General features: G+C 43.4%; 1 protein-coding gene across 7 annotated transcripts in view; it reads left to right on the top strand.

Moving 5' to 3' along the window:
* The window catches only part of dennd1a (DENN/MADD domain containing 1A), a 618,210-nt gene that overhangs the window by 405,409 nt on the left and 197,833 nt on the right, over positions 1-14,968 (top strand). For all 7 annotated transcript variants that reach the window (XM_073052569.1, XM_073052565.1, XM_073052563.1 and 4 more), the window contains exon 13: positions 10,495-10,620. In XM_073052569.1, the coding sequence (XP_072908670.1) occupies positions 10,495-10,620 (126 nt within the window). The remainder of the gene's footprint in view (positions 1-10,494; positions 10,621-14,968) is intronic.

Raw genomic sequence — 14,968 nt, 5'->3', positions numbered from 1 at the left:
AAAAGAAGTAAAACACAAAAATACAACTGCAGATGCTATGGATCAAAGAATACGTACACGACGCTGGAAGAACTCAGCAGGTCAGGCAGCAAAGAGAAAAGAGTAGCCAACGTTTCGGGCCGAGACCCTTAATCAGGAATGGTGGGGGGGGGGGGGGGAGAGAGGGCCGAAGCCCAGTAATAGAAATAGGGGAGGGGGAAGGGCTAGAGGCGCCAGGTGGAGAACCAATCAGAGGAAGAATAAAGGGGGGAGGGGATAAGCATGAAAGAACTGTAGAGGTAAAGGAGCAGAAAGTTGAAAGGGGAGAGAGGCAGAGAGGAACCTAGGATAAGGGGGGAGGGGGAGGGAATTACTGGAAATTGGAGAATTCAATGTTCATACCACCAGGCTGGAGGCTACCCAGACGGTAGATGAGGTGTTGCTCCTCCAACCTGAGTTTGGCCTCATTATGGCAGTAGAGGAGGCCATGTATGGACATATCTAGATGGGAATGAGAGGCAGAGTTGAAGTGGGTGGCAACCGGGAGGTCCTGTTTATTGTGACAGACGGAGCGGAGGTGCTCGACGAAGCGGTCCCCCAATCTGCGTCGGGTCTCGCCGATGTAGAGGAGGCCGCACCAGGAGCACCGGATGCAGTAGACAACTCCAGCAGACTCACAGGTGAAGTGTTGCCTCACCTGGAAGGACTGTCTGGGGCCCGGAATGGTGGTAAGGGGGGAGGTGTGGGGACAGGTGTAGCATTTGCGCTTACAGGGATAAGTGCCGGGTGGGAGTTCTGTGGGGAGGGACGTGTGGACCAGGTAGTCGTGGAGGGAACGATCCCTGTGAAAAGCTGAGAGGGGTAGGGAGGGAAAGATGTGCTGGGTGGTGGGGTCCTGTTCTCTACAGTTCTTTCATGCTTATCCCCTCCCCCCTTTATTCTTCCTCTGATTGGTTCACCACCTGGCGCCTCTAGCCCTTCCCCCTCCCCTATTTCTATTACTGGGCTTCGGCCCTCTCTTCCCCCCCCACCCCCCCCATTCCTGATGAAGGGTCTCGGCCCGAAACGTTGGCTACTCTTTTCTCACAGATGCTGCCTGCCCTGCTGAGTTCTTCCAGCATCGTGTACGTATAAAAAGAAGTAAATCCACAGAGGTGAATGGGACTTGGCACGAGCTGAGATACATGTCACTGAAATTTATAGTGTGTGATGAGAAGCACAGTCAAGAGAGCACTAAATTAATCATTTTATTGTCAGTATAATTGTTAAACCATTTGGGGAGCTTCTTCACTCAGAGGGTGGTGAGAGTGTGGCTTGAGCTACCAGTGGAAGTGCTGGATGCAGGTTTGATTTCAGTATTTAAAAGAAATTTGGATCGGTATATGGATGGGAGGAGTATGGATTACTGTGGTCCAGGTGCAGATCATTGGGACTATGCCTATTAATAGATTAGGAACAGAATATATGGACTAAAAGGCCTGTTTGTTTGCTGTAGTGTTCTATGACAATGACTTGTATTTGATAGAATTCTTGGTGCAATGATCGATATTCTAAAAGTCATCCCATCTCCACTGTTATTTAGCATTGCATCTAGTTTTACATCACTGTCTGCTGCCGGTAGCTATGACTCGAATTCTCTCAATTCTTTTTCTGTCTTTTATATCACAAAATACATGACAGTTAATTTTCCCATTGGGATATCCTCTACCTCTGTTTTACTTTCCCTGCCATGACTGCTGTCATCTCAATCATTGTCAATCTAACAACTCCAAGTACATTTCTATTATGTCCTACCTCAATCCCAAACAAGGCTTTTGGTATATTGCTTCAAAACTAATAACAGAAAAGATGTATAATACTTGACACCATTGCATCTTATAAAAAGCCTTATTACTACTCAGTTTTCAATTGGTAGTATTTGATCGGGTCCATTTTTCCTTTGGTGTTTGAATGCCATCACAAATTGCATGTCTAATTTCATCTGTCTTGAGTTGTGCCAGATTCTTCTTCCTACATGAGCTATCTGCTTTCCATGCTCTCCTGCACTGGCATGTCTTCTTAACGTTGCAGAGCAGATTTTCTTCTGAAGACAAGGAATATGACCTGCTGACTCAGGATATTTTGGATACTCAATGAATCAGAATCAGGTTTAAAATCACTGGCATTGGTCGTGAGTTGTCTTTGCAACAGCAGTACAATGCAATACATAGTAATAGAAAAATAATCAGCCCTGTGCATATAAACACAAGAGATTCTGCAGATGCTGGAAATCCAGAGCAACACACACAAAATGCTGGAGGAACTCAGCAGGTCAGGCTGCATCTGTGGAGGGAAATAAACAGTTGATGTTTCAGGCTGAGAACCTGATGAAGCAAACGGCACCTTGTATGAAGCAAGCAAACATTGTATATTTCAATGTACATGTGATAAATGAATCTGAAATCTGATTTTAAATTAGATGGCCAATATTCCCTCATATCACTTGGTAAAGTGACAAACTTAACATATCCTTTCACTGACAAACTATAAATGCAAACATTCTGCAGTAATATCAACTGAATTATAATGAATCAAGGTTTCTAGTCTACTGACAGTTTTGGAGCTTAGATTATAAATAAAGATGAAAGCAGTCTAAAAATGTAATGTAGATTTTTATTCAGACTAGATTTGTTCCTTTTCAGTGGGAATCACTATATATATAGTGGGTCTGGTCTAATAAACAACCCAGGCCAGATGGATTGAAAAGGATTGCTGAGACCAAAGGCAAGGGTCAGGCCAGTTCTGCTTTGCTGCTCCACGACATGTACCCTGTTATGCACTGCGTTGAAGCTGTTGCCTGCTCCAGGTTTCATGTCTGGGGACTCCATCATGCTTACGCCCCTCTGGGATGAACTCAGGTTGAGGCTGTGGCCTGCTCCGGCTGCTCTGGGCTTCGCATCTGAGGACTCACTTCTGCTCGAAATGCTATTTGCTTTTTTAAAAATTGGTTGCACAATTTTATGGGTTCCCTTGGGTTTCTTTGTTCTGTGGCTGCCTGCAAGGAGACAAATCTCAAGGTTGCATAATGTATAAATACTTTGATAATGAATGTACTTTTGAACTTTGAACGAGTGACTATAGAGGCCAATCTGGGATCGTCATATGTAGGAGCAATGTGGGCAAGAGTAAATGGAGTCTGCGTTTGGTGGTGTGGTCCTTTGGTTGTTCAGTCTCTCTTTTCACAGCTGCCGCTTGTTCTTTGCCTAACTGCTGAGGTTATTCTCGTAGCGCAACTGCCTCTTGAACTGATTTACCTCAGGTGTATCTGTTGAGTGCAAAGTCTTTCAAGTTTTTAGATGTGATGTTCAATTTCTTCAGGTTGATGTTGATATCGTCTTTGGAGCATTTCCTTTGCCCACCAGGGGTTTGCTCACCTTCTTTCAACTGAGAGTAAAGTATCTGTTAGGGAAAAGTGAGTTACACATCTGGATGACATGACCTATCCTTGGGAGTTGGTATTGTTTGATCATGGTGGAGATGATGTTCATGTTGGTGTTAGTGTGCCTATCCTTCCAACTGATCCTCAAAATCTTTCATTATGACCATTGGTGATATATATATATATAGTTCATTCATTATGTGCAATGTCGTATGACATGGGCGATCAAAGTCGTTCCATGACCATGATTGTTCTTGGCAAATTTTTCTACAGACATTCGTTGCCATTGCCTTCTATTGAGCAGTGTCATTTCAAGATAGGTGACCCCCACCCCCACCCCAGTCATTATCAATACTCTTCAGAGATTGTCTGCCTGGCATCAGTGGTCACATAGCCAGGACTTGTGATATGTACCAGCTGGTCACGCGACTATCCACCTCCTGCTCCCGTGGCTTCACTTGACCGTTATCTGGTGGCTAAGCAGGTGCTACACCTTGTCCAAGGGTGACCTACAGACTAGTGAAGGGAAAGGGCTCCTTAGACCTCCTTTGGTGGAGATGTATCCCTACCCTGCCACCCCACCTAGATGTTCACGTATGACCTAAAACTAGATAAAGAGAACCCAATTAAATAAATAACACCAAAAAAATACATTATACTTGCTCATTTATTTATTGAGAAGAACGATCCAATATTACATGTATTTGTTGGAAAAGAATGTGAAGTATGTGAACCTTTGCTTTCAGTAACTGGTGTGACCCCCATTGTACAGCAGTAACTTCAACCAAACGTTTCCGGTAACTCACACAAAATGCTGGTGGAACGCAGCAGGCCAGGCAGCATCTATAGGAAGAAGCACTGTCGACGTTTCGGGCCGAGACCCGTCGTCAGGACTAACTGAAAGAAAAGATAGTATGAGATTTGAAAGTGGAGGGGGGGGGGGGAATGTGAAATGGTAGGAGAAGACCAGAGGGGATGGGGTGAAGCTAAGAGCTGGAAAGGTGATTGGCAAAAGGGATACAGAGCTGGAGAAGGGAAAGGATCATGGGACGGGAGGCGTAGGGAGAAAGAAGGGAGGGGGGAAATAAATAAATCAGGGATGGGGAAAGAAGGGGAGGAGGGGAATTAACAGAAGTTAGAGAAATCAATGTTCATGCCATCAGGTTGGAGGCTACCCAGACGGAATATAATGTGTTGTTCCTCCAACCTAAGTGTGGCTTCATCTTGACAGTAGAGGAGGCCATGGATAGACATATCAGAAAGGGAATGGGACGCGGAATTAAAATGTGTGGCCACTGGGAGATCCTGCTTTCTCTGGCGGAGAGAGCGTAGGTGTTCAGCGAAACGGTCTCCCAGTTTGCGTCAGGTCTCACCAATATATAAAAGGCCACACTGCGAGCACTGGACGCAGTATACCACACCAGCCGACTCACAGGTGAAGTGTCGCCTCACCGGTCCACACTTCACCTGTGAGTCAACTGGTGTGGTATACTGCGTCCAGTGCTCCCGGTGCGGCCTTTTATATATTGTTTGCGTTTCCAGTAACTGTTGATCAGTCCTGCACATTGGCTTAGAGGAATTTTAGGCCATTCCTCCTTACAAAACTGCTTCAACTCTGGGATGTTGGTGGGCTTCCTTGCAAGAACTGCTTACTTCAGGTCCTTCCACAACATTTCCATAGGATTACAGTATTCAGTATTTATATACTGTACTGTGAAGAAGTCATAGCTAGGGTGCCTAAGACATTTGCACAGTACTATAGTCATTTTATGTGTTGCACTGTCCTGCTGCCACAAAAAAACCTAATTTCATGACATATATGAGTGATGATAAAACTGATTCTCATATGGTTCTCTATTATGTATTGAGAATGAAGAGGGGACAGGGAGAGGGGAATCATGGTTGGGGAAAAGAAAAAGGGAGAGGGGAGGGATTGGGAATCACCAGAGGGACACTTTGTAGTGCTCAATAAGCCAATAGTTTAGAATTACGTGACTTTGCCTGGTGTTTCAGGGCTGGGTGTGTTTGCACCTACACCACTCCCTGCCCCGGCACACCTTATCTGCCATCTCCTACACTCCTCCCACGACTCTCCACCCTCACCATCCCCAGCATCCTTTGCCTCCGCCAGATTTACAAACTTGCTCTCAGCTCCACGTTGACAAATACAATGCTGTGCAAAAGTCTTATATCTGTGCAAAAGTCATATGTATATCTAGGGTGCCTAAGACTTTTGCACAGTGCTTAATATATAAAATATTGTGTAATCTATATCAATATTCTATAATATTCTGTAATCCATAACAATATTAATAATGTAATATTTTAAGAAATTACTGCCAGGGAGGTTAACCTTTTATCGTGGGGCTGAATAGAGGATATTGCATTGCCCAGTTTCAGATTGGGTTTGAATTGAGGATATTGTATTTCCCGGTGTGAGGGTAGATTGTACAGAGGATATTGCATTGCCCGGTTTGAGGGTAAGTTGTATAGAGGATATTGCATTGCCCGGTTTGAGGGTAGATTGTACAGAGGATATTGCATTGCCCGGTTTGAGGGTAGATTGTACAGAGGATATTGCATTGCCCGGTTTGAGGGTAGATTGTACAGAGGATATTGCATTACCTGGTTTGAGGGTAGATTGTACAGAGGATATTGCATTTCCCGGCGTGAGGGTAGATTGTACAGAGGATATTGCATTGCCCGGTTTGAGGGTAGATTGTACAGAGGATATTGCATTGCCCGGTTTGAGGGTAGATTGTACAGAGGATATTGCATTGCCCAGTTTGAGGGTAGATTGTACAGAGGATATTGCATTGCCTGGTTTGAGGGTAGATTGTACAGACGATATTGCATCGCCCGGTTTGAGGGTAGATTGTACAGAGGATATTGCATTGCCCAGTTTGAGGGTAGATTGTACAGAGGATATTGCATTGCCTGGTTTGAGGGTAGATTGTAAAGAGGATATTGCATTGCCCGGTTTGAGGGTAGATTGTACAGAGGATATTGCATTGCCTGGTTTGAGAGTAGATTATACAGAGGATATTGCATTGCCTGGTTCGAGGGTAGATTGTACAGAGGATATTGCATTGCCCGGTTTGAGGGTAGATTGTACAGAGGATATTGCATTGCCTGGTTTGAGAGTAGATTATACAGAGGATATTGCATTGCCTGGTTCGAGGGTAGATTGTACAGAGGATATTGCATTGCCCGGTTTGAGGGTAGATTGTACAGAGGATATTGCATTGCCTGGTTTGAGAGTAGATTATACAGAGGATATTGCATTGCCTGGTTCGAGGGTAGATTGTACAGAGGATATTGCATTTCCCGGTTTGAGGGTAGATTGTACAGAGGATATTGCATTGCCCGGTTTGAGGGTAGATTGTACAGAGGATATTGCATTGCCCGGTTTGAGGGTAGGTTGTATAGAGGATATTGCATTGCCCGGTTTGAGGGTAGATTGTACAGAGGATATTGCATTGCCCGGTTTGAGGGTAGATTGTACAGAGGATATTGCATTGCCCGGTTTGAGGGTAGATTGTACAGAGGATATTGCATTGCCCGGTTTGAGAGTGGGTTGTATAGAGGATATTGCATTGCCCGGTTTGAGGGTAGATTGTACAGAGGATATTGCATTGCCCGGTTTGAGGGTAGATTGTACAGAGGATATTGCATTTCCCGGTTTGAGGGTAGATTGTACAGAGGATATTGCATTTCCCGGTTCGAGGGTAGATTGTACAGAGGATATTGCATTTCCCGGTGTGAGGGTAGATTGTACAGAGGATATTGCATTGCCCGGTTTGAGGGTAGATTGTACAGAGGAAATTGCATTTCCCGGTTTGAGGGTAGATTGTACAGAGGATATTGCATTGCCTGGTTCGAGGGTAGATTGTACAGAGGATATTGCATTGCCCAGTTTGAGGGTAGATTGTACAGAGGATATTGCATTGCCCGGTTTGAGGGTAGATTGTACAGAGGAAATTGCATTGCCCGGTTCGAGGGTAGATTGTACAGAGGATATTGCATTGCCCGGTTTGAGGGTAGATTGTATAGAGGATATTGCATTGCCTGGTTTGAGGGTAGATTATACAGAGGATATTGCATTGCCCGGTTTGAGGGTAGATTGTACAGAGGATATTGCATTGCCCGGTTTGAGGGTAGATTGTACAGAGGATATTGCATTGCCCGGTTTGAGGGTAGATTGTACAGAGGATATTGCATTGCCCGGTTTGAGGGTAGATTGTATAGAGGATATTGCATTTCCCGGCGTGAGGGTAGATTGTACAGAGGATATTGCATTGCCCGGTTTGAGGGTAGATTGTATAGAGGATATTGCATTTCCCGGCGTGAGGGTAGATTGTACAGAGGATATTGCATTGCCCGGTTTGAGGGTAGATTGTACAGAGGATATTGCATTGCCCGGTTTGAGGGTAGATTGTATAGAGGATATTGCATTGCCCGGTTTGAGGGTAGATTGTACAGAGGATATTGCATTGCCCGGTTTGAGGGTAGATTGTACAGAGGATATTGCATTGCCTGGTTTGAGAGTAGATTATACAGAGGATATTGCATTGCCTGGTTCGAGGGTAGATTGTACAGAGGATATTGCATTTCCCGGTTTGAGGGTAGATTGTACAGAGGATATTGCATTGCCTGGTTTGAGGGTAGATTGTACAGAGGATATTGCATTGCCCGGTTTGAGTGTAGGTTGTATAGAGGATATTGCATTGCCCGGTTTGAGGGTAGATTGTACAGAGGATATTGCATTGCCCGGTTTGAGGGTAGATTGTACAGAGGATATTGCATTGCCCGGTTTGAGGGTAGATTGTACAGAGGATATTGCATTGCCCGGTTTGAGAGTGGGTTGTATAGAGGATATTGCATTGCCCGGTTTGAGGGTAGATTGTACAGAGGATATTGCATTGCCCGGTTTGAGGGTACATTGTACAGAGGATATTGCATTTCCCGGTTTGAGGGTAGATTGTACAGAGGATATTGCATTTCCCGGTGTGAGGGTAGATTGTACAGAGGATATTGCATTGCCCAGTTTGAGGGTAGATTGTACAGAGGATATTGCATTGCCCGGTTCGAGGGTAGATTGTACAGAGGATATTGCATTGCCCGGTTCGAGGGTAGATTGTACAGAGGATATTGCATTGCCCGGTTTGAGGGTAGATTGTATAGAGGATATTGCATTGCCCGGTTTGAGGGTAGATTATACAGAGGATATTGCATTGCCCGGTTTGAGGGTAGATTGTTACAGAGGATATTGCATTGCCCGGTTTGAGGGTAGATTGTACAGAGGATATTGCATTGCCCGGTTTGAGGGTAGATTGTACAGAGGATATTGCATTGCCCGGTTTGAGGGTAGATTGTATAGAGGATATTGCATTTCCCGGTTTGAGGGTAGATTGTACAGAGGATATTGCATTGCCCGGTTTGAGGGTAGATTGTATAGAGGATATTGCATTTCCCGGCGTGAGGGTAGATTGTACAGAGGATATTGCATTGCCCGGTTTGAGGGTAGATTGTACAGAGGATATTGCATTGCCCGGTTTGAGGCTAGATTGTATAGAGGATATTGCATTGCCCGGTTTGAGGGTAGATTGTACAGAGGATATTGCATTGCCTGGTTTGAGGGTAGATTGTACAGAGGATATTGCATTGCCCGGTTTGAGGGTAGATTGTATAGAGGATATTGCATCGCCCGGTTTGAGAGTGGGTTTGAATTGAGGATATTGCATTGCCCGGTTTGAGGGTAGGTTGTACAGAGGATATTGCATTGCCTGGTTTGAGGGTAGATTGTACAGAGGATATTGCATTGCCCGGTTTGAGGGTAGATTGTACAGAGGATATTGCATTGCCTGGTTTGAGGGTAGATTGTACAGAGGATATTGCATTGCCCGGTTTGAGGGTAGATTGTACAGAGGATATTGCATTGCCCGGTTTGAGGGTAGATTGTACAGAGGATATTGCATTGCTCGGTTTGAGGGTAGATTGTACAGAGGATATTGCATTGCCCGGTTTGAGGGTAGATTGTATAGAGGATATTGCATTTCCCGGCATGAGGGTAGATTGTACAGAGGATATTGCATTGCCCGGTTTGAGGGTAGATTGTATAGAGGATATTGCATTTCCCGGCGTGAGGGTAGTTTGTACAGAGGATATTGCATTGCCCGGTTTGAGGGTAGATTGTACAGAGGATATTGCATTGCCCGGTTTGAGGGTAGATTGTATAGAGGATATTGCATTGCCCGGTTTGAGGGTAGATTGTACAGAGGATATTGCATTGCCCGGTTTGAGGGTAGATTGTACAGAGGATATTGCATTGCCCGGTTTGAGGGTAGATTGTATAGAGGATATTGCATCGCCCGGTTTGAGAGTGGGTTTGAATTGAGGATATTGCATTGCCCGGTTTGAGGGTAGGTTGTACAGAGGATATTGCATTGCCCGGTTTGAGGGTAGATTGTACAGAGGATATTGCATTGCCCGGTTTGAGGGTAGATTGTACAGAGGATATTGCATTGCCTGGTTTGAGGGTAGATTGTACAGAGGATATTGCATTGCCCGGTTTGAGGGTAGATTGTACAGAGGATATTGCATTGCCCGGTTTGAGGGTAGATTGTACAGAGGATATTGCATTGCCTGGTTTGAGGGTAGATTGTACAGAGGATATTGCATTGCCCGGTTTGAGGGTAGATTGTAAAGAGGATATTGCATCGCCCGGTTTGAGAGTGGGTTTGAATTGAGGATATTGCATTGCCCGGTTTGAGGGTAGATTGTACAGAGGATATTGCATTGCCCGGTTTGAGGGTAGATTGTACAGAGGATATTGCATTGCCCGGTTTGAGGGTAGATTGTACAGAGGATATTACATTACCTGGTTTGAGGGTAGATTGTACAGAGGATATTGCATTGCCCATTTTGAGAGTGGGTTTGAATTGAGGATATTGTATTGCCTGGTTTGAGGGTAGATTGTACAGAGGATATTGTATTGCCCGGTTTGAGGGTAGATTGTACAGAGGATATTGCATTGCCCATTTTGAGAGTGTACTGATTTTCTTTTCTTCCTCCTTTATCATCATTCCTACACACAGCTGGCAGCACTGAAGAACCGACTTAAGAAAGTTTCAACAACCACTGGGGATGGAGTTGCTCGTGCATTTTTGAAGAGCCAAGCAGCCCTCTTTGGTAGCTACAGGAATGCTCTGAAGATTGAACCTGTAAGTTGAACAAATTTATTGCGCTGTTAAAGCTTTAGAAAAGAATTCATGTATTAAAGATTTGAGTCAGCTGTTCCCAGATAGCTCATCTTTAATGACTGTGTCAAGGCTAGAATTTACTAACTATTCCTCCTTGGTCTTAGCAAGAGTTAGTGTGATGCTTTCTTGAGCTTCTATGGGCTTTCTGATGCAGATTCCAGGGTTCTGATTCAGTGACATTATTTTTGATACCAAATACGGCAGGAGTTGGCAAGCTGAAACGTGCAGTTGGTGGTGTGCGTATGCACTTGCTGCCCTTGTCGGTTTTGATGGTCATTCTCAAAGGATTGCACTATAAAACCATAAGACAAACAAGCAGAATTAAGCCATTCAGCTCATCGATTCTGTTTCACCATTCAATCATGGCTGATCTACTACCTCTCCATTCTCCTGCCTTCTCCCTGTAACCTTGGACATCCTGACTAATTAAGAACCTATCAGTCTCCACTTTAAGTATACCTTGGCTCCACATCTGTCTGTGTCAATTAATTTCCACAAATTCACCACCCTCTGGCTAAAGAAATTCCTCTAGATCTCTGTTCTAAAGGGACATTCTTGTATCCTGAGGCTGTGCCCTCTGGTCCTAGACTCTCCTGCTATTGAAATCACCCTCTCCGTGTCCACTCTGTCTAGGCCTTCATATTAACCTACTCCATATTAATAGAAGATTGAATAATCAAGTTGAAGTTCAAGTTCAGATTTATTGTCATTCAATTTTATACATATATATAGCTCAATGAAACAACATTACTCAGGGATCAAAGTGCGAAACACAATACATATGTCACATACAGCCCATACAATAGTTTAACATTATAAAAAGTATTCTGTAGATGTAAAAGTTGACATAAAGTGCATATATGATATATATTTAAATGTACAACAATGTTACTGTAATCTCCTTGTATTATGTTTAGTAATGGGCAGAAATGCATTTAGTGGTATTTATGTGTAAGATTTGCTAATGGTAAGATTATTTTAAGCAATATTTTATTAACAGTTTTAAATGGAAAGTCTGTTGTTACTGTTACTCTGTAATAGGGAGTTATGTTTACATTGTGTGGCCATTCAATACCCTTTCTCTGCTGATATCCTTCACCTGCTTTAGCTGCCTGAAAGAACTGTGGAAGTATTTTATTTTTAATGTGGTTATCAAAAGAACTTTTGCTGTCAGCCATAGGAATGATTGTCATAAAGATTAGCATTGTTGTAAAATGGATTGATATAGCATCTTACCTGTAGAGTGGTGATTGGATCTGTATTCAAGATTCCTCGTATTGATTTCGCACAGGGAAATTAAATGCGGAAAGGACACCGTGAGAATTCTCATGATTAATGTATCACACTTTTAAAAATAACGTATTGGGTTCTTTACTGCTTTATTACCTCCCTTCATGGTTGAATTTGATACGACATGGAATGGCAGAGATGAGGTCTATGGTTTATTTATTGTTCATCTGACTTTTAATTTATTATTTATTCATTGCGATACCACGCGGAAAAGGCCCTACCTGCCCTTCAAGCTGCACCGCCCAGCAATTCCCCGATTTAAAGCTCCCCTAATCATGGGACAAATTACAATGACCAATTATCCTATCAACCTGGATGTCTTTGGACTGTGGGTGGAAATGAGTGCACCTGGAAGAAAGCCACATGGTCATGGGGAGAACATACAAATTCCTTACCTAGTGGAAGGAGTCTAGTCAGTGCTAAGTTATTTCACTTCTCAACCATCTCCTCTTTCTGGGTCCCCTCCTCTTTGCCTTTATTCCATGGTCCATTCTTCTCTCCTATCAATACTAGCCTGACAACGGTTTAACAAAGGGGTAAAAAGATCTGCTTAAGGATTTCTGATTGCTTAGCTGCATGCCATCTGAAGGGCCATATGTTTGAACGGAGCTATACGCATAAAATACCGGAGGAACCCAGCAGGTCAGGCAGCATCTATGGAGTGGAATAAACAGTTGATGTTTTGGCTGTGACCCTTGATCAGGACTGGAAAGGAAGGGGGCAGAAGCCAGAGTAAGAAGGTGGGAGGAGGGGAAGGAGTACAAGCTGGCAGGTGATTGGTGAGACCAGGCAAGGGGGGAGTAGTGGGTTGGTGGGGCACGGAGGATTAAGTGAGAAGCTGGGCGAGGAAAGGTGGAAGAGGTAAAGGACTGAAGAAGAAATAATCTGATGAAGGGGAAGGTGGATCATGAGGGAAAGGGAAGGAAGAGGGGATTCAGAAGGGGGCTAATAGACAGGTAAAGGATGAGTGGGAAATCAGAATGGATAATGGAAAAAAGACTTGGGTGCATTGGGGGAAAAATTGCCCTTGTCATCAGATTGGAGGCTATCCAACTATTGATCAGTGAAGATAGTGCTGGCAAGACACCGTGACAATGCAGACAGTTAACAAAACTTATGCCAATTCTACGAAGTAAACTGCTTCCAGACTACAGTTACGGCAAACCGCAACCTGTAGTTTTCCATTGGGAGATATGATTTTGAAGCATCTATACAACCTGTGGTATCCTGAAGGATGTAGCACATTGTAGATATTTGTCAGTCTTTGTGATGTGGGGTTTTTCGTGAATTTTAGTGTATTTCTTTGTTTTTGTGGCTGCCTGCAAGAAGATGAATCTCAAAGTTGTGTATGGTATACATACTTTGATTAGAAATATACTTTAAACTTTTGAACTTTGAACTATCTTAGAACTAATAGACACATTAATCATGAATAAAGTTCCATCTTTAATGGAAATATTCTGAGACAAGTTGTAGCCCAATCGTACTCCTGCTTCCGTTTTGTGTTGAATTGGCTGTTTCCAGCAAAAGGAATAGTGGGAACATTGTTATTGACCTGTGGGGTGAGGAGTATACATGAGCCATGCTTGTAGTTAATTTGGTCTCTTGGTTTATCATGAAATGAAAGAGAAGATCGGTAGCTCAGGTTGGCTGCTTGTTTCTAGGGTTGTTTGCTGAGCTCGGTGGTTAGGTCACATACGTTTCGCCACCAGTCAAGGTCACATCATCGATGCACAGTTGAGTGTTGTTTCTGCTGAGTGCACGTGTTTCATACCAATATAAGTGCGAGCATTTGGCACTCAATTGTGCACAGATGATGTCACCTCGACTCTGGTCAGAAAACGTTTACGACCTAACCTCCAGGCTTGGCAAACAACTCCACCGACATTGGTTTATTATTGTCACTATCCCGAGGTACAGTGAATATCTTCTGTGTGCAATTCATTCAGATTACTTCATCCCCTCAGTGCTGTGAGGTAACACAAAGGTAAATAGTGTGGTAGGCCTCCATTAGTCTCGATAGACCATGGATTTGTGCCTTGGAAAGTTTCCAGGGCACAAGCCTGGGCAGGGTAAGTAGAAACAGAACGCAGAATGAAGTGTCACAGTTGCAGAGAAAGTGCAGAAGGTAATGTGTACGACCATAACCAGACTGAAATAACAATTGCTTAATACTTTCATGCAAGGATGGATGGTATAATTTTTCAGAGATACTCTCACCTTAGATATAATGCTTATGGAAGTTGGATAAGAAGTTTAATATGATGATGGAAATTTATCTGAACTATGCTAAAATGTGTGCATTCCAATAACCTTCTAATGCACAGTAAATAGGTCAAAGCTCCTTTTGGCTAACATTCTATTGCTTATTTCCGATTAATAACATTGACGGAATATTTGGTAAAGATTATAGCATCAGCCAAGATCATAGCTTATTAAAACATACCCTCAAGCATCCAAGCCATTTGTTAATTCCTCCCTCTCCTCTCATGTTGCGGATATTGGGAGTTAATGATATTGTTTTTGTTCTATGAACAGTCTCCCCTTCAACTGACGATTGCTTCTAACTACAGTGGTAGCTAAGCAAATTTCTAAATTCTAAGTAAATTTATTATCAAAGTCTACGTATGTCACCATTTGTTTACTTATGGGCTTACACAGTAAATCCAACAAACACAATAGAATCAATGAAAGAGCAAACACGAGGAAATCTGCGAAAGACCACATCCAACAGGATGGACAAACAACCAGTGTGGAAAGGACAAGTTGTGGCACCACTCAGCCAGATTTTCGATCTCCCTCCTATATGTTGATGTGTTACCACCTTTGATTCAGCCAACAACAGTGGCGTCGTCAGCAAACTTAAACAGAATATGGCATTGGAGCTGTGCTTAACCTTACAGTCATAAGTATAAATATGAGTAAATTTGCAGTAAAGTTTTCAAAATTATCATCCTCTGCAGATAAAACACTGATTCGTGGGATTGCTCTAGCTAACCAAAGATTTTGCCCTTCTCAC

Source organism: Hemitrygon akajei, chromosome 7, assembly GCF_048418815.1.
Source record: "Hemitrygon akajei chromosome 7, sHemAka1.3, whole genome shotgun sequence".
Lineage (NCBI taxonomy): Eukaryota > Metazoa > Chordata > Chondrichthyes > Myliobatiformes > Dasyatidae > Hemitrygon > Hemitrygon akajei.
The sequence above is the reverse complement of the archived record's forward strand: the minus strand, read 5'-3'. Positions and strand labels throughout refer to the sequence as shown.